This window comes from Callithrix jacchus, chromosome 10 (genome assembly GCF_049354715.1).
Source record: "Callithrix jacchus isolate 240 chromosome 10, calJac240_pri, whole genome shotgun sequence".
NCBI classification, from domain to species: Eukaryota; Metazoa; Chordata; class Mammalia; order Primates; family Cebidae; genus Callithrix; species Callithrix jacchus.
In genome coordinates this window covers 63,659,619-63,684,935 of record NC_133511.1, presented here as the reverse complement: position 1 = coordinate 63,684,935, position 25,317 = coordinate 63,659,619, and the positions used below count along the sequence as shown (strand labels likewise).

At 38.9% G+C, this 25,317-nt stretch overlaps 1 protein-coding gene across 4 annotated transcripts in view; it reads right to left on the bottom strand.

Annotated features, from left to right (window-relative positions):
- The window catches only part of GDPD4 (glycerophosphodiester phosphodiesterase domain containing 4), an 82,798-nt gene that overhangs the window by 48,570 nt on the left and 8,911 nt on the right, over positions 1-25,317 (bottom strand). The window contains exons 2-11 of one of the 4 annotated variants that reach the window (XM_017977771.4): positions 21,821-21,924; positions 21,239-21,442; positions 19,099-19,202; positions 13,078-13,171; positions 10,818-10,877; positions 6,222-6,320; positions 6,057-6,150; positions 5,136-5,213; positions 4,160-4,305; positions 3,703-3,785 (exon numbers count right to left, since the gene is read on the bottom strand). In XM_017977771.4, coding sequence (XP_017833260.3) covers positions 3,703-3,785; positions 4,160-4,305; positions 5,136-5,213; positions 6,057-6,150; positions 6,222-6,320; positions 10,818-10,877; positions 13,078-13,171; positions 19,099-19,202; positions 21,239-21,427 — 947 coding nt within the window. In that variant the 5' untranslated portion in view covers positions 21,428-21,442; positions 21,821-21,924. Of the gene's footprint in view, positions 1-3,702; positions 3,786-4,159; positions 4,306-5,135; positions 5,214-6,056; positions 6,151-6,221; positions 6,321-10,817; positions 10,878-13,077; positions 13,172-19,098; positions 19,203-21,238; positions 21,443-21,674; positions 21,694-21,820; positions 21,925-25,317 lie in introns of those variants that run through there. The other 3 variants (XM_078340153.1, XM_035265348.3, XM_035265347.3) reach the window with 3 other exon arrangements.

Sequence of the window (25,317 nt, the reverse complement as noted above, 5' to 3'; positions counted from 1 at the left end):
AAAGAACCTAGAAGAGCAGAGGCTAACAAGAGGTGCTGATCCTCTATAGCAGTATGAACCACTCTTTGGAGGAATGTTGCTTAAAAGAAAGTGAAGACATGCGGCATAAACTGGAGCAGAATACAGGGTCTAGAAAAGTTTTAAAATGTCAGAATGGAACATCTTCTGAGTTTAGAATCACTTTATCTATATTTTTTTTTTAAAAAAGCTAATGGGATTCTTTTCTTTAAATTCTATTTTGTGAGGACTGTAGATTCACATAGGTTTGTAAGAAATAATACAGAGGCCAGGCACAGTAGCTCACACCTGTAATCCGAGCACTTTGGGAGGCTGAGGCGGGTGGATCACCTGAGGTCAGGAGTTCAAGACCAACACATGAAACACCCCCAACCCATCTTTACTCAAAAAAAAAAAAAAAAAAAAAAAAACTAGCTGGGCGTGATGGTGGGCGCCTGTAATCCCAGCTACTTGGGAGGCTGAGGCAAGAGAAATGCTTGAATCCAGGAGGTGGAGGTTGCAGTGAGCTGAGATCGTGCCATTGCACTCCAGTCTGGGCAACAAGAGAGAAAGGAAAAAAGAAAAGAAGGAAGAAAGGAAAGAAGGAAGGAAGGAAGGAAAGAAACCAAGGAAAGAGAAAAAGAGAGAGAAACAAAGAGAAAGAGAAAAGAGAGGAAGGAAGGAAGGAAGGAAGGAAGGAAGGAAGGAAGGAAGGAAGGAAGGAAGGAAGGAAGGAAGGAAGGAAGAGAGGGAGGGAAAGAGGGAGGGAGGGAGGAAGAAAAAGGAATAATATAGAGAAATTCTATATAACCTTGGCCCAGTTTCTCCCAATAGTAACATCTTGCATGACTATACTATACTATCACAACAAGGAAATTGACATTGGTAAAATCAATGACCTCATTCAGATTGTATTCATTTTACATGAAATTATTTGTGTATTTAGTTATGTGTTAATTATCACATGTGCAGACACATCACCACCACCACAGTCAAGATACAGAACAGTAAACATACAAAAAGAGTTTTGTGTTACCTTTTAAAGTGGGAGCCACCTCTCTCCCTCGTTCACCCTGGAAACCCTTGATTTTTTTTCCATAACTCTAATGTTGTCATTTGAATGTGATATTCAAATGGAATCATACAGTATATAACCTTTTGAGACTGGCTTTATTCACTCAGCATAATTCCCATGAGGTTCATCCAAATAGCAACATCTTTCAATAGTTCATTCCTTTTTATTGCTGGGTAATATTCCACAGTATGGATGAATACAGTTTATTTTAATCATTAAACCTCTTAAAGGAGATTTGGGTTGTTTCTAGTTTGAGCTGTTACAAATAAAACAGCTATGAAAACTAATGTGAAGTTTTTTTCTAAATGAACATTAAGTCTTCCTTTCTCTGGAATAAATGCCCAGGAGTGCAATTTCTGGGGCATATGGTAAGGATATATAGTCATGTGCCATATAACAACATTTCAGTCAACAATGGACCCCATATATGACAATGGACCCCATAAGATTATAATGGAGCTGACAATTTCCTATCACCTAGTGACTTCATAGCCATCATAATACTGTAGCACAATGCATTACTTGTGTGTTTATGCTGCTACTGGTGTAAACAAACCTGTACAGCCAATCACATACAAAAACAAATCTGTAGCACATACAACTACAGACAGTGCATAATACCTGATGATGACAATAAACAGTTGTTGCTGGTTTATATGTTTACTACACTACACTTTTTATTGTTCTTTTAGAGTTTACACATTCTATTATATATTAAAAAATTAAGTGCAAAACAGTCACAGGTAGTCCTTCAGGAGGTATTCTAGAAGAAGGCATTGTTATCATAGGAGATGACAGCTCCATGCATGTTATTGTCCCTGAAGACACTCCAGTGGGACAAGATGTGAAGGTGGAAGACAGTGATATTAATGATCCTGACTGTGTGTAAGCCTAGGCTAATGTGCATACTTGTGTCTAGTTTCTAACAAAAAAGTTTAAAAAGTAAAAAAAAAAAATTAAGATAGAAAATAGCTTATAGAATAAGGATATAAAGAAAGAAAATATTTTGGTACAGCTGTACAATGTATTTATGCTTACACTGTTATACAAAAGAGTCAAAAAGTTACAATAAGCTGGGGTTAATTTATTGTTGAAAAAAATTTTTTAACGAATTTAGTGCAGTTTAAGTGTACGGTGTTTACAAAGTCTTCAGTAGCATACATAATGTCCTAGGCCTTCACATTCACTCACCAGTCACTCACTGACTCACCCAGAGCAACTTCCAGTCCTGCAGGCTCCATTCATGGTAAGTGCCCTATACAGGTGTACCATGTTTTATCTTTTATATTGTTATTTTCATTGTACTTTTTCTATGTTTGGATATGTTTAGATACACAAATACCTACCATTGTTCTATAATTGTCTACAGTATTCAGTACAGTAACATGCTGTACAGGTTTGCAGCCTAAGAGAAACAGGTCATACCCTATAGCCTAGGTGCGCAGTAGGCTATGCCATCTAGGTTTGTGTAAGTTCATTCTACGATGTTCACACAATGATGAAATTGCCTCACAAGGCATTTCTCAGAACGTATCCTCATCATTAAGTGAGACATGACTGTATTTAGTTTTGTAAGTAACTGCCAAACTTAATTGGAGTAGCTATACAATTTTATGTTTCCACCGGCAGCATATGAGTGATTCAGTTTGTCTGCCAGCATTTAGTGTTCTTGCTGTTTTTGTAATTTAGCCATTTCGATAGGTGAGTAGTATCAGTTTTAATTTGCAGTGTCTTAAAGGCTAATGCAGTTGCACATCTTCTCATGTACTTGTTATCTGTATATTCTCTTCAGTGAAGTATCTACACATGTATTTTGCCCATTTTCTAACTGTTCTGTCTGGTTTGTTTTTGTTTTCATTTTACTGTTAAGCTTTGTAGGTTTATATATCCTAGACACAAGCCTTTTGCCAGATATGTGTTTTACAAATATTGTCTCCCAGTTTGACACTTGTCTTTTCAGTCGCCTCAGAGAGTCTTGAATAGAGCAAAAACTTTTCAGAATGAATTCCCTGGAATTTCTCCTTCCCCATCTCTGTTTGGTAAAATAGGATTTTTCCTTCAAGGCTCAACCCAAACACAACTTTGAGCATATAGATATTTTTTCTTTTTTTCACACAATTGGAGGTGACCTTTTCCTCCACTGAGGTTCATTATACTTATTTTTCTCTGGAAGGCACTTGCCACAATAGCCTTATTCTGTAGTTATCTGTAAACATTCCAATTCTTCTTCCTAGTTGGAACACCTTTTAGGCACGACTATATCATATTAATCTGCATCTCCCAAGCACTCAGCAGAAAGCCTGGAATATAATAAGTGCCCAGGGATGTTAAATAAATTTATAAGGTAGTACATAAAGTTGTAAGCATGGTTTGCAATGGGCCATATCTGAATTATGTGTGAAGACTGTATGAGTGTATCTGATTGATAACCCTGTCATTGAAAACATGGAGGTGCAGAGGTGTGGTTTATGAGATGTGATTAATCTGTGTGGTATGTGCATATATGCCTTATGAACACAGGAGAAACTTCCCAGGGCTTGCTGTCTCTACACCTCAGACCAGGCTGCTTCTCTTCCATGGTACTGAATTTACCCCTTCTTTCCCCCAACCCCAGTTCCCTGCTTTCTTACCTTAAGTATATATCAGTCTCCAGTCCATGGGCTCCATGTTCAACAGCTTTCTCAAAGGACATCAGGGTATTCTCAGGCCCCAACTGTAGAAGTAAAGGACATCAGGCCCGAAGCCTCAGAGTCTCTCCTCTCAGCATTCCTTTTATGGTAGGGGTAGAGGCCAGCAGGACTTTGGGGAGAAGAGCTTGGCTCCTTCAGCTCTCCTTTCAAAACCTGTATACCCTCTCTCCAAGCTGATGCTGGGACTCTGCGCATCTGAGGCAATGTCAATGGGCTCAGTATAGAGACATGGACTGGGAGTTAGGTGGCCTGGATTCAAGTCCAACCTTTACAATGAACTCTTTACTCTTGCCATCTTAATGCAATCACTTTTCCTCTCCAGGGGTTCTCAGTTTTCTCTCCACCACATACCCTACACATACCTATTTTCACCCATGTTCATCATGCTCAGACCTACCATGGGTGCACCTCTATGTCCAAAGAAGGTTGGCTTTGGCCCCAAATTCTCCTTCTCCTGAATGCAGGGAGAATTAATCCCCAGTGGCACCAAATAGAGGCTTAAAAGGATCAGAAGAAAGGGTAATCCAACAGCCACTTGTAGACCTGAAAAATTTGGAAGGAAGGGTAAGTAGGGGAAAAAAAGATAAAGAGGGATGGAAAATCATCCCAAGCAGAGCAGCTGTCTGATAAACCCCTAGTCCGTGGGTTTCATTGACTGTGTACTGGCTAATTTACTTTCTATTTCTGTGACATTTCCATGTACTTTCAGGAATTTGGATATAAAAGTATAGAACTGTACAAATATAATGTATAATATATTGAGGCAACCTTATTGGAACTAGAAATTGACAGAGGACTCAACTGTACAGGGGACAGATGAGGAAGGAAAGGAAGGAGAAGGAATGTTAAGGAGCAGCTTCTCAGGAGGAGGAGGAGCTTCGCTGATTCTAAGAAAGCCCCAGAGCATGTAAAAATCATCCCAAAATGTTTTTATTTATTTAAGGCAGTATAGGATAGTGGAAAGGGCACTAATAGACAGAAATCTGCATTTAAAGCCGAGTTCTGCCACTTCCTAATTGTGTGACTAAGGACAACTTACTTAAGCTTTCTGAATCTTCATTTTCTTCTGTAAAATGGGGCTGTCTTGCTGCTTATGCCAACCTTACAGAGTTGTTATGACAGTGTTGACTCATAATAGTTTCTCTATAAATATTAGTGATTTGCTTCCCTCGTTCCTTCCCTCCCTCCCTATCCCCACCCCGCTCTCATGCACACACATACATTCACATACAGAGCCTGTACACAAGGCCTGTGATGACCAGCCGTTCCCCAAAATTTACTGTTTTAGACCTCTGAGAATTTTACCCATTTGTACATTTTTAAGTTACCACCTATGCTTTAGTCACTTTCAAATTTCAGTCTCCAGCTCTAACCTCTTAACCTCGTGATTACATTACATTTCTTGAGTCTTTTTTTCTCAGAATGTGTCATCCTGTATCTTCTCATTCTAACTAAAATTCAGAATGTGAAAAAGAAAAGAGTTCATTATTGTCCCCTTTAAGCCCTTGCCCCAGAAATACTTTCTAAAATTTACCTTCTACACACAAGCATATATATATCTATATAAACACACAATGGCATCACTATCTATGCAGTCATTCTCTTGCCTGCATACCCCCACAGGTCAGAAAGCAAATACCCCTTATTTAACCAAGAGTAAAAAGGAGAACCAGAGAGAAGAAGGTCCTATTGGTTTACCTATAAGAGTGGTGAAAGATAATTCCATTCTCAAAACAGTTTAGTGTACAGATCCAGTTCTTTTGATTCCATTACATTGGAACAAAGAATGAAGAGGAAACCAGTGACAGAGACAGACATTTAACCTTCTGCTGTAAGTCCTCAGGTATGACATGGTCTCACAGGGGACTGCTTTGAGTTACTTGGATGTAAGCAGAAATCTCTGACCCAGTATTAGTTGAAACTACTACTATTTGAATATAAATGGAAAGAACTGGGACTTGTACCAGCACTCTGGTCAAGACAAATTAAAATGGTCTCTACTGTGTCTCCCACCAGCTATCTTCAGAAAGTCAATGTACAATAATGTAGAGAAAGATCTTATTTTTCCAAAAGAAGAATCCCTTTTTAGAAGTTCTGTTTGGCCACAGAAATACTATGACAGGCCATGTGAGGTAGTGAGTGAGAGCACAGGAACATGCCTGAATAACAAACTAAATGAATTTCAAAGAGGCATAGGGGCAGCTAGTTCCCAAGCTTCTCTTTTCCTGAATGGAGTATGCAAGCCAAAGCCAGAGCTGAAGAGAATAGGCAAGGTTCTGCCCTATGTGACATACCTTCTCTTTCCAAATGCGCCACATAGAAGGCCACAGGCCAGGAAAGGATAACCATCACAGTTATGCTGAACAGGTGAACGTAGGGAGAAAAGATCTGTGAGAAAGCCAAAAGTCAGGCTGGGCACATTTAGATAGCTAGTGCTAGAACTATAGGATGATGCTTACCTGCAGTGACAGCCCAGCTACTTGCCACCTTTCTTTCCAGAATTTGCATATAATGAACAGTAAAATGACACACAGAAGAATCACTAGCAGAATCAGGATCTAGGGAAACAGAAAAAAGTCTCCTGACTTCAAGCACTAGGCTTGGATCAGAACTGTCCTTAGGAATTGTACGTGTGTCTTCACAATGTCAGGGACCTTATCTGCTTCCTCATTCTTTTAATCTCACCATCCTGCAAATCCCCAATATTAGATGGAACCAATCATTCACCTTCTTTGCTTCTAAGTCTTTGCTGTACAGCATGGCTGGAAAAAATTACACGGCTAATTTACCATTACTAATTTACTATCTCCAGCCTCAACTGGGTCCTCAACATTGCTTGGTATCTTTTACTCAATTTCAACAGTTGCCATTACAAATCTTCACCATTTCTTTAGACCTCAGTTGTATACTCAGTACAATTATAAGTAAATAATATTTTGTAATTGCCTTTTCAATGTGTTTTCCCCAACAGACTATCAGTTTCATGAGGTCAAGGACAATATTGGTATTGTTTATGATTACATCCTCAGTGTCCTGCAGAATGTCTGGCACATAGTAAGCAACCAATAAGTATTGGTTAAACACATGAAAAAATCTGCCTGCCAGAACACTGTATACTTCATAGACAAAGAACATTGAGGCCAAGAAGACCTAATTTTCTTAACTTTCTCCCTTTCAAATATATAGTTTTCCTACATCTGTGCTGCCCTCTAGACAGTATTTAGCTCTCTCCTTTCCATAATCTTTACATCTAAAATAACTGAATCCATAATTAAGTCTCTCATAACTCTTTGCTGACTTCAATGATAAATTCTAAAACATTTTAGGAGGAAATATTTCCAATCTTTAACAAACTCTTTCAGAGAATAGAAAAAGAGAGAATACTTTGTAACATCTTATGAAGCCAACAAAACATTATACCCAAATTTATCAAGGACATTATAAGAACAGAAAAGTATAGACCAATTTCTCTTATGTACATAGATACAAAAATGTTAAACAACCTATTAGGAAACTAAATGCATCACAACACAAAGGTTGAATTCCCAGACTCATAAGAATCTCAGATCTTACCCAACGCCAAACTTCACTATGAAATTAAAGGATACAGGCAATCACAGGGAACAGATAAAAGATTTTCCAGTGGTTGGGAGTGGCAGCTCACACCTATGATCCCAGCACTTTGGGAGGCTGAGGTAGGCAGATCACCTGAGGGCAGCAGTTCGAGACAAGCCTGGTCGAGACAGTAAAACACTGTCTCTACTAACAATACAAAAATTAGCCAGGTGTGGTGGCCTACACCTGTAGTTCCAGCTACTCAGGAGGTTGAGATGGGAGAATCACTTGAACTGAGGAGGCGGAGGTTGCAGTGAGCCGAGATGATGCCATTGCCCTCCAGCCTGGGCAAGAAAGTAAGACTATCTCAAAAAAAATAAAAATAAAAAATTTCGAGTGAATATGATCATATCAAATGGCAGCTACTCATATAGGGTCTTTCCTCTCCTGTATTAGTAAACATTCTTGTTTTAGACTTAAAATGTAAGGTATGTCTTGAGCAAATTATGAAGAAACATTGCTTCACAGGAGTCATTTTGGTTATGGAGCATCATTATTTTATATTCCATTAATTATATAACTCTAGCCAGCCATGTCTTCCATCACACAAACCTATATATTCCAGGTTTATTTGCAATAAAACCAACCTGGATATATCCAGGTATATCCTGCTCAAAATTTTTGCTGATAAGGAGTTGACATCTGGGTTCAGGCAATTCTCCTGCCTCAGCCTCCTGAGTAGCTGGGATTACCGGTACGCACCACCGTGCCCAGCTAATTTTTTTGTATTTTTAGTAGAGACGGGGTTTCACCATGTTGACCAGGATGGTCTTCATCTCTTGACCTCATAATCCACCCACTTCAGCCTCCCAAAGTGCTGGGATTACAGGCGTGAGCCACTGCTCTAGTACCTTTTCTTAATAAATCTTTTATTATTTCTTCTATATTATACCAAGAAATTACTGGCATCCCAATTTCATTGAGCATAGGCTACCAATGAGCCTAGGCTTCAGATAACCAAACAATTAGAACCTCTTTGAACTGCTTAATACCTGGATTCTAGGATATTAAATCCAGAATCTCTGGTAAGTATGCCCATATCAATAAATTTAGTCTGATCTATAATTATGTTCTCTTTTCCTTATCTAATACCCTTAGAATTCATTCCCACACATATTCTACAGGATTTTTGCCAATATTGGTTAACAGAATCTTCTTTTCTAAGCCTTCATCTTCTGAGGCATTCTGGGATCTATTCACAGAGTCTGAAGGAAATGAGAAATGCAGGGGGATTATTAAGAGTTGGCATTCCCTTGGAAGTCAACTACCTTGGTTGAGTCTTCAGGTCTTCAAACCAGGAAGGACAAGGCTTATCAGATTTGTGAGGAGAGACTGATTTTATTGGCAAGGGAGTTTTGTGGGGCTTGGAGTTTCAGTTTTATTGTACTCAAAATAGACCTCTTTTCTTTATAAATTACCCAGTCTCAGGTATTCCTTTATTAGCAATGCAGATGGACTAATTCAAGATTTAAGGGTACCACTCAAGAGTATGAAATGTTTCTGGATTTGGGGAAATACAAGCAATGGTATCAACACTATGCCTGGTATTCTCCCTCATATTTGGGAGCTAAAAAAGTTGATCTCATGGAAGCAGTTACCATGAGAATGATAGTTACCAAGGGCTGGGAAGGGTGGGTAGAGCGGAAGAAATGAAGAGCATTTGGTTAATGAGAACACACACTTAGATAGAAAGAATAAGTTCTAGTGTTTGATAGTAAAGTGACTACAGTTAGCAATAATTTATAATATAAAATAGCTCCAAAATAGTTGCAAAATAGCTAGGAGAGTTGAAGTGTTCCTAACATGAAAAAATGATAAATGCCTGAGGTGATGGATATCCTAAATACTCTGATTTGAGCATAATCTATTGTATGCATGTATCAAAATACTATATGGATCCCACAAATATGTCCAATTACTATGTATCAATTTTTAAAAACCATGCCTGAAAAAGTCTAAAGAAAAGCACGAGGTTGTCACTGGAGCTGCTCAAGCCTAGGGGAGAACAAAACAAGGATGCTATATCAGAAATATGCTGCATGTCTGCAGATGATGGGGCAAAGCTGATTGTCCTCTGGGGACCGAATATGAACCTTGTGAAAGAAATCATGCTGATGTTAGCAATCCCATTACTGGGTATATATCCAAAGGACTATAAATCGTTCTACTATAAGGACACATGCACACGAATGTTCATTGCAGCACTGTTTACAATAGCAAAGACCTGGAATCAACCCAAATGCCCATCGATGACAGACTGGACAGGGAAAATGTGGCACATATACACCAAGGAATATTATGCAGCAATCAAAAACGATGAGTTCGTGTCCTTTGTAGGGACATGGATGAACCTGGACACCATCATTCTCAGCAAACTGACACAAGAAGAGAAAATGAAATACTGCATGTTCTCACTCATAGGCGGGTATTGAACAATGAGAACACATGGACACAGGGAGGGGAGCACTACACACTGGGGTCTGTTGGGGGGAATAGGGGAGGGACAGCGGGGGATGGGGAGTTGGGGAGAGATAGCATGGGGAGAAATGCCAGATATAGGTGAAGGGGAGGAAGGCAGCAAATCACACTGCCACATGTGTACCTATGCAACAATCTTGCATGTTCTTCACATGTACCCCAAAACTTAAAATGCAATTAAAAAAAGAAAAAAAAAGAAAAAGAAATCATGCTGGTGTTATTTTAAAGATAGCAAAACCCATGAGAGGGTCAAAAGGATTTCAGAAAAGAAATTTTAGGGAGCTACAGGAAGACAGGCATTGACTCCACCAAGAAAGTTACGGTCAAGGTTCTCAGCAGGATTTCCGAAAATACACATAGAAAAAGTGCAGGGGGAAAGAGACAACTGTACATTTACCTAGAAATCAACCCCTGATTCCCTTCCTCCCTTTCCTTGTGAGACTGTGCTCTTTTCTCCATCTCCTCTTCCCCTGGACCCCACTCAGCTAGAAAACAGGTAAAAGGACCACCACGCCCTCTCTACTGCTATGGGCTTCAGGCTTGGATCAGGCCCAAATAGGGGAGGGGAAACATTTTAAGGTTAATAAAGCTGGAGCTTAGGTTATTACAATGAACTGAAATTTTTAATCACTGAAATGAGAGTCTTCTTGTGGCTAAAAAGTACTGGGAAAGTAATGGGATTTGCCTAAGATTTTACTGGAATGAGAAGAACAGGGCTACAGATTGAGTTTAATATGAAGTAGTGAGACCAAATAAAGTATGGGTTCAGCTCGGGTTCAGCTCCTTCCAGAAATCAGTTGCAACAGTTAGAAATTTAATTATTTCAGTTATAATGGCGTAAGCAAATCTCTTCACTCCAAGGAGAACAATAATAGAGAGGGTAACCCTGTACATAACACTGAGTCTCAAGGAGGACGTTCAGGCCTGGTCTAAGGTTTCCTATGCAGACTCAGATGTCCTACCTTATGACACAAGTGCAGGTATAGTTCAATCCCTTCCCAAAGCAACAAAAATCCAAGTAACTGCAAAAGCAAAGTAGAAAAAGAGAGTTATTTTGAAATCACCAAGTTGCCACCCAAAGCACTGTTCCTATAGTTCCAATTTCCTTTCACAGTCTGGTATTACACTCACTTGTTGCTATACCTGTACTTTATTTAGACTCTGGGAGTTTTCCATGCTGTTTGACTGAAAAAGCTCCCTCTCTCTATGCTGTTGACTCTTCAAAGCCAGTTCAAATCTCACCTCCTATTCATAACTTTCACCTGAACCTCAGGAAGAATTCTGTGTTATCTCCTCTAAGATTTCATAACAATTACCACACTGATTCTCTTCCTGAGTTATTGCCAATTTTTTTTCCCTGTGAGGAACCTTATTCCTGTTATTACTTGGACTCACTTGTAAGAGAACAAAGGTCAGGAGGCAGCTCTTCCAAGGACTCTTGTTTTGGGGAACCAGGGCTGTTGTTACAACTGTCAACCACTGTTGTTAACACGTACAGATTCAATAAATCTTGGATTTTAATCTAAATCTAGCCAGTCACCAAGTCAGTGTGAAGATGGAAACTGAAAACTGGAGCCCTCAGATACCTAGTATATTAATGATAATTTGATGTATAAGGCATTTACCTCTTTATCAAAATAATTTCATGTAGATTTCATATGTTCTTTACTTAGCCCTATATTATACCAGTTTATTAAATATTATTATCATTCTCATTTGAAAAAAATAAAACTGAGGTCAGAAGAGTTACATGACTTGGCTAAGGTTAAATAGTAATCTAAAGATAGAGCTAGAAATAGAATCCAGGTGTCCCTCCTTTTTCATTATTGTTGCCATTGTATGTATCCAAAAAGAGGTAGGGTAGAGTAGAAAGTTTGTTAAAATATGTTGCTTTATTGGACACTAGAATTCATTCCAAACTTAGAACCCTACTATACCATTTCATGTTTATTGTGCATAAAATGGTGCAATTCATTGGTCAGAGTTTGGCCTAGAGCACATCCTTCACCTGCATTTTCCTCATTAAAAAGAAAAGTTTCTACCTGGTCTCTCTGCCTATAGCCACCCTCCAAACTACAATATCGAGAATAATTTTCCTAAGAAAACTGATTTATATCAAATGTCTTAGCCTTTTTTTCCAGGCCTTCTAAAATCTCACGAAACTATCTTTTCATCCATGTTTTCCCATTATTCTTCATTATGCCCTGCATACTAACAGAACTGACCTGTCCCTCTCAGCAAGACATCCTATAGTTTCTGTCTTGCTGATAGAGTCATGAAGCTCCCTCAGCCCAAAATATTCTTCCTCATTATCATATCTATATGTCCAAATCTAACATCCCTTCAAGATCCCACTCCAGTGACAAGGAATGTAACTTATATCTCACACCTACCTCTATGAAGTGCAGTGCATGTAAACAGAAACTGCTTAGTTTTTATTGATCTCTCTATGCTCAGCACTTCTCACAATGATCTGCTCATATAATAATAAGTTTTGTTGAAAGAAAAAGTTCATGCAAATAGCAATAGATCTGGGGGCTAGGTTCTTCTGTATCAGACAAGAATTCCATAGAGAAAGGAATGGTGAAATCAGAGAAAGTTATCTACCCTATGTATAAATGGGCACTGCAAAACTCTAACTGTCTATAGTTATCACTCCATTTCCACAGACTTTTCTCTTACCTGGCATAAATTTCTCACACTTTATGACACTATTATATCAGGCAACAAAAGCAAGGTCACACTATTGCCAAAAGGCTTTTGCTAAAATGTACTTTGCATCTGGGCTAGGTGACCAGAATTTGTTCATTAGAACAAGTTTAACAAACGAGCAAATTTTTATAAGGCCCAGAAAGACTGATTTTCAGAAGATGGGACATGAGACAAGTAAAGATACTGCTGATGTAAAGCTATGGGCATCTCAAGTGACAATACTGAGGGAACCATAGGATAGGCTATGAAATATGAAAACAGAAAAAGGACGTTCTGTTACTCTTTCAAAGGGCCAAATTGGCATGACACATCCTCTAATAGAATAGGCTTTCCTTCCATATCCTATTCCTTGTGACTAAAATTCAACTAGCTAATGTAAACCCCAATTCTAAGACAAGAGTGATCTTAGGTTCCAAAAGCCCCAGCACCAACTGGATACTATACCACGGGCAGGAGCACCTCCTGAGGCTACTCAGGAAGGAAGTGGGAGAAATGAGAAGCATTACTCACCAACAGCAATGAAGAGTAGGCAGTCAGGATCCCAGCTAAACTCAAAACAAAAATAGACCAGAAAAACCAGTAGCCTGTTCCTAGAAAAGTGACCCTGAAAAAAAAATATATTTCAGTTCTTAAAATACCACAGAAATCAGTAGCATCTGTGTTAAGGATGGAACAAAACCAGACTAGATGAGGCATAAGAAAATGGAGAGATAAAAAGAGAAGCAGTTTGTGAACAGCAGCTTTGGGGGATACTTATTTGAGGAGTTTTAAAGTTGTGTCCTGTAGGCAATTGAGAATGTTCATGGGGTCTGTAAACACAGTAGCATTTTAAGTTATTTAGAATACATATTTAAAAATTATGTTATCTTTTAAAAAATAATATAATACAAAAATTTTGGAATACCAACAGAAAAACAAATCATCCCATTAAGTTGACTGCCTTAACAAAACTAATACTTTACACTGTTGCAGGCTCCTTGTCCATGCGCCTATGCATTTTTGGACATAATTGTAAACACAGTCACCATATTAATTGCTCTATTCCGTGTAAGAGATATAGGCCCTTTAAAAAAAGCCCAATTTTTCTGTTCCTAAAGTAGCATATGAGACAAAATTGCTAATGATTTGTTAGGAGAAACACTTTTATACTTGGTCTAGGTATTACACAGCAAAGAAATTCAAATCTTCATCTCAAGAAGACAGAAATTACCTCCTCTCCATACAAAACCTGGAGAAATTTTATTTTTTAAGATGTAAACTATAGGTTAGTGAAAATATAATAGGAATTAGAAAGGAAATTCTTGCCTGGTGCGGTGGCTGAAGCCTGTAATCCCAGCACTTTGGGAGGCTGAGGCGGGTGGATCACAAGGTCAAGAGATCGAGACCATCCTGGTCAACATGGTGAAACCCCGTCTCTACTAAAAATACAAAAATTAGCTGGGCATGGTGGTGCGTGCCTGTAATCCCAGCTACTCAGGAGGCTGAGGCAGGAGAATTGCCTGAACCCAGGAGGCGGAGATTGTGGTGAGCCAAGATCACGCCATTGCACTCCAGCCTGGGTAACAAGAGCGAAACGCCATCTCAAAATAAATAAATAAATACATAAATAAATAGAAAGGAAATCTCCTTGCACAAGGACTGTTAGATATGCTAAGAAGAAGTAAACATGCAGACAGCCTTGCTAGCAAAAGGTATCCCAGTTCAAGACACTGGGAAAAGTACTCTGTAGAAGATGAGCTAACAATCAAGAATCAGAAAACATGTAAGGGATGTCAACAAATGAACCACATGAAGCCAACAAATAGAAAAACTTGGACCCAAGAAAACATAATTAATAGAACAATCAGAAAAAAATCCATGAAATAAAAAAATAAATAAATAAAAATATATTTAAGATCTTCCATGATGTAAAGGAAAGATTCACACCCATGAAACAAGAATAGGCTGTTTTAAGCCAAGCATAGGTGGTTATCAAAACAATCAAACAGAGATTTTGAAAAAATTTTTTTGAAATAAAAAAACATGAAATTTGTTCTTAATAGCACTCTAGATGTAGCCAAAGAATTAATCAGTTTAACCAACTCATAATATGGACTTTGCTTTCCATGTAATAAGGAAAACTTAAGGTTTGTCATTTCATGGTACTCTTACTTCTTCTGATAATTTTACTGGCCATATTGATATTTTACTTTAATCCCTTTCAACCTAAAAGGTTTTCTTTTGGATATCCGATCATATATAAGTATTACTATTAGTTTGGTTTACTTCAATGCCCTCTCACCAAACTCAGGTGAAGTTCTCACCCCTCAGCTATGGATTATAGGCAAAAGAAGAACTGGTTTTTCTCTCTCCCTCTTTTACTCCTTCCTATCCCAGTCATCTATACTTACTCTTGGTAGTGGTAATGGTGTGAAAAGGAGTTTGCTTATGTGACTGCTTGAACATCAGTGGGAATTGAAAAAGGAAACCTTTCTTGGTCATCACTTCTTTAAGCTGGGAATATACAATGCTGATGACTATGCAGTAGGCTCACTCAACATGAACATGTCCAATTTAGGCTTCTTCTAACTTAGTATTTTTAAGCAGTTTCCTCTCTGCTCTGGACCATTGTGTTATATCCCTCTAGCAGCATAATCACATCTCCATTTTGGATGTAGGCCTACTCACTCAACCAAGACAGATTTAATGGGGCGGCCTAGTCAATGCAACCTACTCATCTAAAAGTTTCTGTCACAATGCTTAAAGAAGCCTTCAAGGACTCCTTCCCTGCCTTCTCACAGATGTAAGATGCAACTTTCTTGCACCTTTCCGTAATATATATTGCAATGTTTTACATCAGCATCACCAACTGTCAGCTGACAGTAACTGTAGATGAGAAGAAAAGACACATGGATGGTGGAAGCCTTAGGAACTCTCACATAGTGAGGAATAGAGAGACAACACACAGAGGGGAAAAGAGGGAAGTTACAATTACCCTACCAGAAAATTCTGCTCTCTCTGGCTAAGGGGAACAACTAGAAAAGCTAGACAAAATGTTTCGAAAAATCTAAATGATGGCATCAGACATCTACCAGACAGTAAAGAACTATGAAGCCAAGATCCAAAAAAGGAAGGAAATCCAGAGACAGTGTGGCCTTTGGGGTAATTTTTCTCTAGAAGAATTGGCTGAGGTACAGGAAGCTCTCATAAACTTCATAGGGCTACAGGTGAGAAGGTAATCTTATAAACGCAATACACTTAGATTTGGAACCTTCCAGGGTTACCTCCTAAAAGTAAGCACAAACTTTTTCAGTTTGTGATTTGTGGGGGAATGAATTCTAGCTTTGAAGCATCTAAATGTGTGAACAGACATTATTAGTCTGCTCCCCCTAGGCACTGGCTTGATGGCGTACGCAGCTCAGGCCTCTCCTCTTCCTAACAAAGTCACCTTCTATGGGACACCTAGGGGTTATTTGTTATTCAGAGAAAAAAAACATTCTAGATGAAAGATCAGAGGTGCATGATGAAGTGAAGAGCAATAAAAAAAAGTAAATATGTAGGTTAATCTAAATGAATATTAACTATACAAAACAATAACATCATATGTGGTTAGAAAATTATGTAGGATTAAAATACATGATGAGAATGGCTTATAAGTCAGAAGGAGGTAAATGAAGTTAAGGTGTTTCAAGATCCTTGTATTGTCCAGAAAAAATGCTAAAATCTAATTAATATAAAACTTTGGTGAGTCAAGATTACATGTTGTAATTTCCGGAGTAGTTACAAAAAAGCAAGAGTGAGTAGGAAAGAAAATACGGATATATCCTCTAAGTTGAAAGAGAAAAAAAAGAAGTAATAAAAAAATACTTAATATAAAATAAGGCAAGAAAAGAGGAGAAAGAAAAAAAAAACAGGGCTGGGTTTGGTGGCTCACACCTGTAATCCCAGCAATTTGGGAGGTCGAGGCAGGCAAATCACTTGAGCTCAGGAGTTTGAGACCAGCCCAGGCAACATGGAAAACCCTGTCTTCACAAAAAATACAAAACTCAGCTGGGTGTGGTGGCTTTCACCTGTAGTCCTAACTACCTGGGAGGCTGAAGTAGAAGGATCGCTTGAGTTTGGGAGGCAGAGGCTGCAATGAGTCAAAATCACACTACTGTACTCAGCTTGGGCAACAGAGCAAGACCTTGCCTTGAAAAAAAAAAGAAAAAAAACCACAAAACTGATATGACAATAGCATCAGAAAGATTATGGATGTAAGCTGAAATAAAATATATTAGTGATTATATTAATTCAGAGATTTTTTTAAAATTTGGAACATAAAGTATTGCCAAACTGAATTTGAGAAACTCGACCATATGCTATTTATAAGCGAAACTTCCAAAACATGAGCTATAGAAACGTTAAAGAAAAAGGATGGAAAAGATAAACCATGCAAAGCTAGTATAGCTATATTAGTTATTATACAAAATAGTCTTCAAGTTAAAAATGTATGAAGAAAATGAAAGACTATCCTGCAACTTTGCACTAGGATCGAAGACTTCATTGGTACTCAGACTTGTGACTGACTTACATGCTACATCCTGGCAGAAGAGGATCACAAATGGGAAATGGCTGCAAGAAAGATCATGGAAGCTGGCCAGTTGGCATCTCAGTCTTGGGAACAATGGTGAGGGTTCCAAGCCATGCTTGTGGCCAATGTAAAAGCCTGTTGTGAGGAATATTTCTGTAGAATGCCTGGAAGAGCAATTCCAAAAAGTGCTCGTCTGAGGCATTGTGTAATGGAAGTAATAATGAACAGAGTGACCGGTGTCATTTTGATGACCAGAGTTTCCTCTTACCACTACCACACTATTTTTGCTGTCTTGTGGTAAGCCCCAGGTCTTTGATACCACTCAAGTGGTGGGGAGAGAGGCAGAAAGATTTGGATATTAGACTTTGCATAAACCTTGTCAACTATGGATCTCAGAGCTGGTATTTTAAAATTTATATGTAAAGAAATGAATTATCTAATATTATTTATATTTTAAACTGAAATACAAGTTCTGTGGAATAATTCAGAAACTGGCCCATAAATAAAATTGCAGATGAACCAATGAGAAGGCTAACTGATAACTCCCAATGGATAAGTAGGCAGAGGAAAATAAATTTTAAAAGAAATTAGTTAAATAAACTTGTTCTGAAACTAAATTATTCAAATTAAAACAAAAAAATTTCATCATGAAAAAACTTTCACAATATTAGGATATTTAATGCTGACTGTCATATAGCTCTGTTTTAAACAGAAATTGCTATAACATTTTGAGAAAGTACTTTGGCAATAGGCATAATGAATTTCTTTTTTTTTTTTTTTTTTTGAGACAGGGTCTGGCTCTGTCACCCAGGCTGGAGTGGAGTGCAGAGGGACTCTTGGGCCCAAGAGATCCTCCCACCTCAGCCTCCCAAGTAGCTGGGACTACAGGCACACACCACCATGCCTGGCTAATTTTGGGGCATAATGAATTTTAACAATGTTCATTCTTCTTGACTCAATAATGCCCCTTGTGGGAATCTATTCTAGAATCATTAGTCAGAATACAAAGATTTCTCTGCATTACTAGTTTATAAAAACAAGAAAACTGGACACACTTATAATGCCTAATAATTAAATGGCTAAGTGTATTATAGCATCTGTCATGAAATATTTTTAAACCATTTAAATGATATTCATTAGGAGCTTTAAAATGTTGTTAAAATGCTTACAGTTATTTTAAGTAAAAATTAAAAGTAAAATTATGTATACAATATGAGCATAATATAAAAATAAACATAGAAAAATATACCAAGTGATTATCTCTCAAGAATGAGAATAAACATATGCCATATTTTCTAACATTTTGTATTTTACACATAAAATAACAAACCATGTTTTACTTTTATAAAGGAGAATATAACTGTATTCAATTTTTAAAAGCCCCATATCTGAACAAGATTCTTTCCCCCAAATACCAAATAACAAGATTTGCAGGAAGGTTAGAATACATCAAGCCAGAAAAACTAAAAGGGTGGGACAGTCCCAGGGTAGGAGTTTAGCCATGAAAGGGTGCTGGGAAGGGAAACCTGTCACTGTGTTCAGAATTCTAGGAAGCCGCTTAAGAACGGTATGGGAAGGAAGAGGGTATAGAAGCAGCAGAGAAGGCAGGGTTCAGAGGCAGAGATCATGAAGACCAACTAGTGTAGGTATCAGTAACTCAGACAAAGAGAATAAAGAAGAGATATCGGGCAAACATTATCTGAGTAGGATTGTGGACACTGGAAGCATGAAGCTTCCCACTGAGCCATGTTTGGTCTAAGTGTGAGACTGAGCACAGTCAAAGAAAGTACAACAGGTTAGGGTGCTAAGCATCCTACCCCAGCCCCAAAGGCAGGTCTCTCACCCACAAGCTGAGGAAAGCCCAGTTTTGTCTGCCTTCCCTACTATGTCACCAGATCTTTTCAACCTGAGGCAGAATCCAGGTAGCTATCAGACCAAAATGCCCTTATACAAATGAAAGTACAAAAAATGAAACTCACCAGTCAAAGTTAAAGTATTCATTGGATGTTTCTATCCACAGGAACAGCAACATCACAGACAAGACAAATGAAATTATCAGGCATGGGCAAAATAATTGCTCTTTCTAGGAAGAGAAAAAAGAAATCTAACTTAGCTCCATTTATCCTTGTTACCTCAGCAGTTTCTATATACACTTGCCAAAGGTCATCATAGTTGCAACTGCCATGTATTACCCTCCTGAGGCTGGAGTGATCACTCTCTTCTTTTTACCCCTTCCAAATCCTGTATATACCTATCTATAATCTTTCTTACACTGAACTGGAATTACACATTTATATGTTTTATCTGATGCTACACTGCTTCCTCTTTGAGGAAAAGGAACATCTCTGCATTACCAATACATAGCATAGTTTCTTGAATGTAGTTAGCTCTAGACAATCATCCGCTAAATTCATCTGCCTTTCCAGTTACTATGTTTTGTTTAGTAATTAATTTATTGAGTAATTAATTCATTCATCATTAATCAGTTCATTTAGTCATCAATCTACACCACTGGAGAAGAAAAGAGAAATCAGAGTTAAAGAATGAATTTTTTTTAAGTACCTATTTGTTCCAGTAAAATGCTAGGGATTTTACAAGCTACCTTCATTTGATTTATTTCTCATTAGAGCCATATGAGTTAGGCATTAACTAACTTTTTGCAGAAGAAAGCTCAGAGAGGTAAAATAATTGATTCAAGATCACACAGCTAAGAAGTGGCAGCGGCAGGACTAGAACCCAGATCTGTGCAAGCTCAAAGCCAAAATGGAGGTTATCATTATGGAGGAGGTACTGCTTTCTCTTTGAAGGCAAAGATGTCTCCCTGAATTAGTTTTGTCCCTTCCAATAATACGTCCTCCACACAATCAAATAATCATTCCAAAACACAGCTCAGACTACATCACCAACTTAAAGTCTTTGGGGATTCTTTATTCCCCACATGGCAGAAGTCAAATTCTCAAAACCACATGACACTGGATCCATCTCCCTCTCTAGCTTCTTTTCCCCTCACTTCTTCATTCATATCCTCTCCTTCATCTAAAATAAACCTTATACCAATCTCCAAACTCGTTATGCCCTTTGGTTCCTCCTCCAATGCCAATTCTTCCACTATCCCCAATTCTCTACCTATCCAATTCTTAATCACCTGTCACCTTTTAAAAGATTGATCTTTGGCCCTCCCCTTGGTACCTGCCTGTGCACATGCACATACAGTTATAGCACTTCTCTTACTATATAGAGATTGTGTGTATGTACTTATCTTTCCCCACAGGAGACTGAGTTCCTTGAGAGCTGGAACCATGCCTGAAGCACTCGTATTATCTCCAGCGACTAGCATAGAGACCAAATATCTGGGCAGGAAAGATATAGGGGACAGAAGAACATTCCTGCCTACTCCAGGGAAACCTCCCATTTCCTACCCCTTTCCTTGTATTCCCCACCTCAGGTATAAGAAATTCATGATTTAATTGGTCTGATTCTAGGACCCTAGCTGGACCACGTTTACAAAGTAAAGGTACATGATTTCACTCTTCTTTTCTCATTTCAGTGTGCTGATCATTTAATCTCTTATACCACATAGCTCACCAAAGGGTCCCAACATATGGCTTACAAACAGAAAGATGCCCTAAAAGAATCTAGGCCACATGCCACCACTCAGCCTTACTAGAGCTCTTCCTTTGGGAAAATCAGGCACTAGCTTGACCAATAATAAAGGAGCACCTTGTTGCCCACTTGCTGTTTTTTTCTCCTGAGAAGAGAAATTCATAGAGGAGAGCAAATTACAATTAAGGCATCCCTGTAATTCCTAGACAAAATATCTAATTGTACCCAACCTCACTTTTTCTTCAAGATTTACTGAATGAATAAATGCAAAAGGGAATTAATGAATAAATGAATGACAGAGAGATAGTAAGGAAAAGTGAAGAATAAAAGTGAAAGAAAATGAAGAAAGCAAGTACGTGTTTTAGTAAGTCTAACATTGGTGCAGTACTTTTATGGAAGAAATGAAGCCCTAGCATCCCCAGTCCTGGAGACTGTAAAGAGCCCCCATGGGGCCAGGGGCCAGCCTATGCTCCCCACGCCTGTGAAAATGTGGTCCAGCTCCTTATCAGTCCGTACCCAACTGCAGCAACAAAATCCAACTTTAGTTTTTTCCCATTGTGTGAATTTCCAGAGGCAACTATAGCAGCCAGTAAGGAAGGTGACATAGCGTTGGTGGCAGGAGATGTGTGAAATCCATGGATTAAGCTTTTTTGGTTTTCCTGTCTTGTTCCTCTTGGGCTCAATCCTGTTGACCTTCTTAAACATGATTCAACCCTTTGGCTGGAAAGACAAATAAAATAATCAGGATCTACTGTAGCTCCCCTTAATGTACCTTATCCCACCATTCTACAGAAAATTTTATCAATGATAGATGAATTTTTAAAAAACTGTTTATAATAAAGGATAACATATTGGATTTGGGGCAGAAGAATAGAGCTTCATCCTACCGTTCCCACTAACTTGTTGACTGTTTATTGTGATCATTGTACCATTATAGGTTTACTTTTCTCACCTCTAAAATGGGAGGTCCTCATCAACTAGTAGATGCTGAAAGAATCAAATTAGATAATACATACAAATGTGCTTTGTAAATTGCAACATGCTGTTGAAATAACTTGAGAAAGTAAAGGCCCAAGTGAGGTATATGAAAATACAAACCTTGACTAATAAGTGACTCAGACACACAGCTGGCTGCTTCTTCCCTTTCTTTCCTCTCCCATATGTAATCAGTTAGGGTTAGCTTCAGTTCGGAATAATGAAACCTTCAAAACAACAATGACTGAAATATGATATTTATTTTTCCTTTGCCAACAAAAAATATTTCAGAGATAGAAAGAGCAAAATAAATAGCATGTGGCTTCACAATGGCATTAAGAACACAGGCACCCACCACAACCTGCACCTGTGTACATCATTAAGGGGCCTGCAGGCAAGTCAACATCACCTGGTACCACTGTGACCACCAATGGCTACCCACATGTGCCATCTGGGTACCTATATACTGACCCACCATCCTATTGCTGTCACTGCTAGCACCAGTGCATGCCACCTGGGAAATCTATTGGCATCACTGACACCACATATGCTCCCCAGGGCTCCAAGGTCCCACCCACCTGCCAAGCACACTGCTGGCACTGTCAGTACTCAAGCAAGCCACCTAGAGACCTAAAAATTGGCCCGCCTATACCTGCTAACACCACTGCCTATGTACACTGGTCAGGGACCTAAGGACAGGAATACTCGGCCTGCTACCACCACCACTGGGGCCTGAGGATTGACCTGCCTGATATCCCCATTGCCAGCAAAGCCTCACCACAGCCTCAGTTAACAACCACAGCCTAAACCACTAACAAAATCACAGACACCAAGGATACTGATTACAGCCAAAGAAATGCCAGGGAGACTATACTACTACATGAACCCAGAGTCAAAGCTAAAATGCTCTACTCAACCAACACTATAGATAAATCTACAGAAAAAAAAATCTTCCCCTATGAAAGCCAATCCAAAAAATTAGAAAAAGCAGCTGTTACAGCAGATATGCAGATACCAACATGAAAGGACACAAGAAACATGAAAAAGCAAGGAATTATGACAACTTAGAGTAACAATAATTCTCCAGCAAGAGATTCCAATGTAAAAGAAAAGTGTGAAATGCCTACAAATAATTTAAAATAACAATTTAAATATACTCAGTGAGATACAAGAGAATACTGGTAAATAATAAAAAGAATTCAGAAAAACAATTGAGAAATCAAATGAGATAATTCAATAAGGAGATATTATTTCAGAACCTGAGGGCAAGTCATTTGAAATAATCCAGTAAGGTGAAAGAAACAGAGAAAGAAAAGGAAAGTAGATGGGAGGGGAGGAGAGGGGAGGGGAGAGGGGAAGGAAAAGGACAGGGGAAAGAGAGGGAAAAGGAGGGGGGAAATGAGAGGAGAAAGGAAAACGGAAAGGGAAAGGGAAGGGGAAGGGGAAGGAGGAGGGAAGGGGAAGGGGAAGGGAAGGGGAGAAAGAAAAGAAAAAGAAAAGGAAGGGAGGGAGGGAGGAAGGGAGGGAGGGAGGGAGGAAGGAAGGAAGGAAGGAAGGAAGGAAGGAAGGAAGGAAGGAAGGAAGGAAGCAAGCAAGCCAGCCAGCTAGCCAGGCAGGCATGCATGCATGATGGCTCACACCCAGAACTTTGGGAGGGGGAGGTGAGAGGATCATTTGAGGTCAGGAGTTTGAGACCAGCGTGGCCAACATGGTAAAACCCTGTCTCTACCAAAAATACAAAAATTAGCTGGGGGTGGTAGTGCATGTCTGTAATCCCAAGTACTTGGGAGACTGAGGCAGGATAATCACTTGAACCTAGAACGTGAATGTTGCTGTGAACTGAGATCGCATCACTGCAATCCAGCCTGGGCAAAGGGTGAGACTCTATTTCAAGAGAGGGAAGAGAAAGGGGAAGGGGAAGGGGAAGGAAAAGGGGAGGGAAAAAGGAGGGAGGGAGGGAGGGAGGGAGGGAGGGAGGGAGGGAGGAAGGAAGGAAGGAAGGAAGGAAGGAAGGAAGGAAGGAAGGAAGGAAGGAAGGAAGGAAGACTGGCCAGTGGGCCACAGTGGATCACACCTGTAATCCCAACACTTTGGGAAGGCAAGGTGGGTGGATCATTTGAGGTCAGGAGTTCAAGACCAGCCTGGCCAACATGGCAAAACCCCGTCTCTACTAAAAATACAAAAGTTAGCCAGGCGTGGTCGTGCACATCTGTAATCCCAGGTACCTGGAAGGCTGAGGCAGGAGAATCACTTCAACCTGAAAGGCAGAGGTTGCAGTGAGCCAAGATCATGCCATTGCATTCCAGCCTGGGTGACAGAGCAAGACTCCATCTCAGAAACGAAAGAAAAAAGGCAGGCAGGCAAGGAGGGTGGGATGGAGAGAGGGAAGGGAAAGAGAGGGAGGGAGGGAGGAAGGGAGGGAAGAAAGGAGAAAGAGAAAGGAAAGAAGGGATGGAGGGAGGGAGGGAGGGAGGGAGGGAGGGAGGGAGGGAGGGAGGGAAAGGAATAAAGAAACCCTACATGACATTTTGAAAACTATAAAGTGACCAAGTACTCAAATTTTGGATGTTCCAGAAGAAGAGGTGGAGAAAAGCCTAGAAAACTTATTTAATAAAATAATCACCAAAAATTTCCCAAGTTTTGCAAGGGATTCAGACATCCAGATAGTGGAAGCTAAAGATCCCCAAACAGATTCAACCCAGAAAGGTCTTCTCCAAGGCACTTTATAGTCAAACTCCCAAAAGTCAAAGACAGAGAATTCCAAAAACAACAAGAGAAAAGCATCAAGTCACATATAAGGGAACCCAGTTAGACTAACAGTGGATTCCTCAGTAGAAATCTTACACTCTAGGAGAGGATGGGATGAAAGAAAAACTTTTCAATGTGCTGAAAGAAAACAAAGACCAAATGGACCTAGCAGATATATACAGAACATTTTATCCAGCAATTACAGAATACACATTCTTCCCATCAGCACATAAAACATTCCCGAGGATAGGCTACATGTTAGGCCATAAAACAAGTCTGAACAAATTTGTAAAGATTTGAATCACATTAAGTATCTTTTCTGATCACAATGGGAAAAAAATAGAAATCAATAATGAGAAATTTTCAAAACTGTAAAAAAACATGGAAATTATTTTAGCAATATGCTCCTGATTGACAATTGGTCAACAAAGAAATTCAGAAGAAAAACAAAATAAGTCTTGAAACAAATGAAATGAAAACACATGTACTAAAACCTATGGGATACAGTAAAAGCAATGCTGAGATGGAAATTTATAGCAATAAAAATCTACATCAAAAAGTATAAAGATTTCAAATAAATAATTATGTACCTCAAAGAACCAGAAAAGCAAAAACAAACCAAACCCAAAATTAGTAGAAGGAAAGAAATAATAAATATGAGAGCAGAACTAAATGAAATAGAAACTAAAAAACAATATAAAGAATTCAATGAAAAAAAGTTGGTTTTCTGAAAAGATAAATGAAACTGATAAACCACTAAAAGACCCCCCAAAAAACAAAATCAGAAATTAAAAAGGAGACCTCTACAGTGAAAATTACAAAACACTGATGAAAGAAACTGAAGAGGACACAGACAAATGAAAACATCCCAT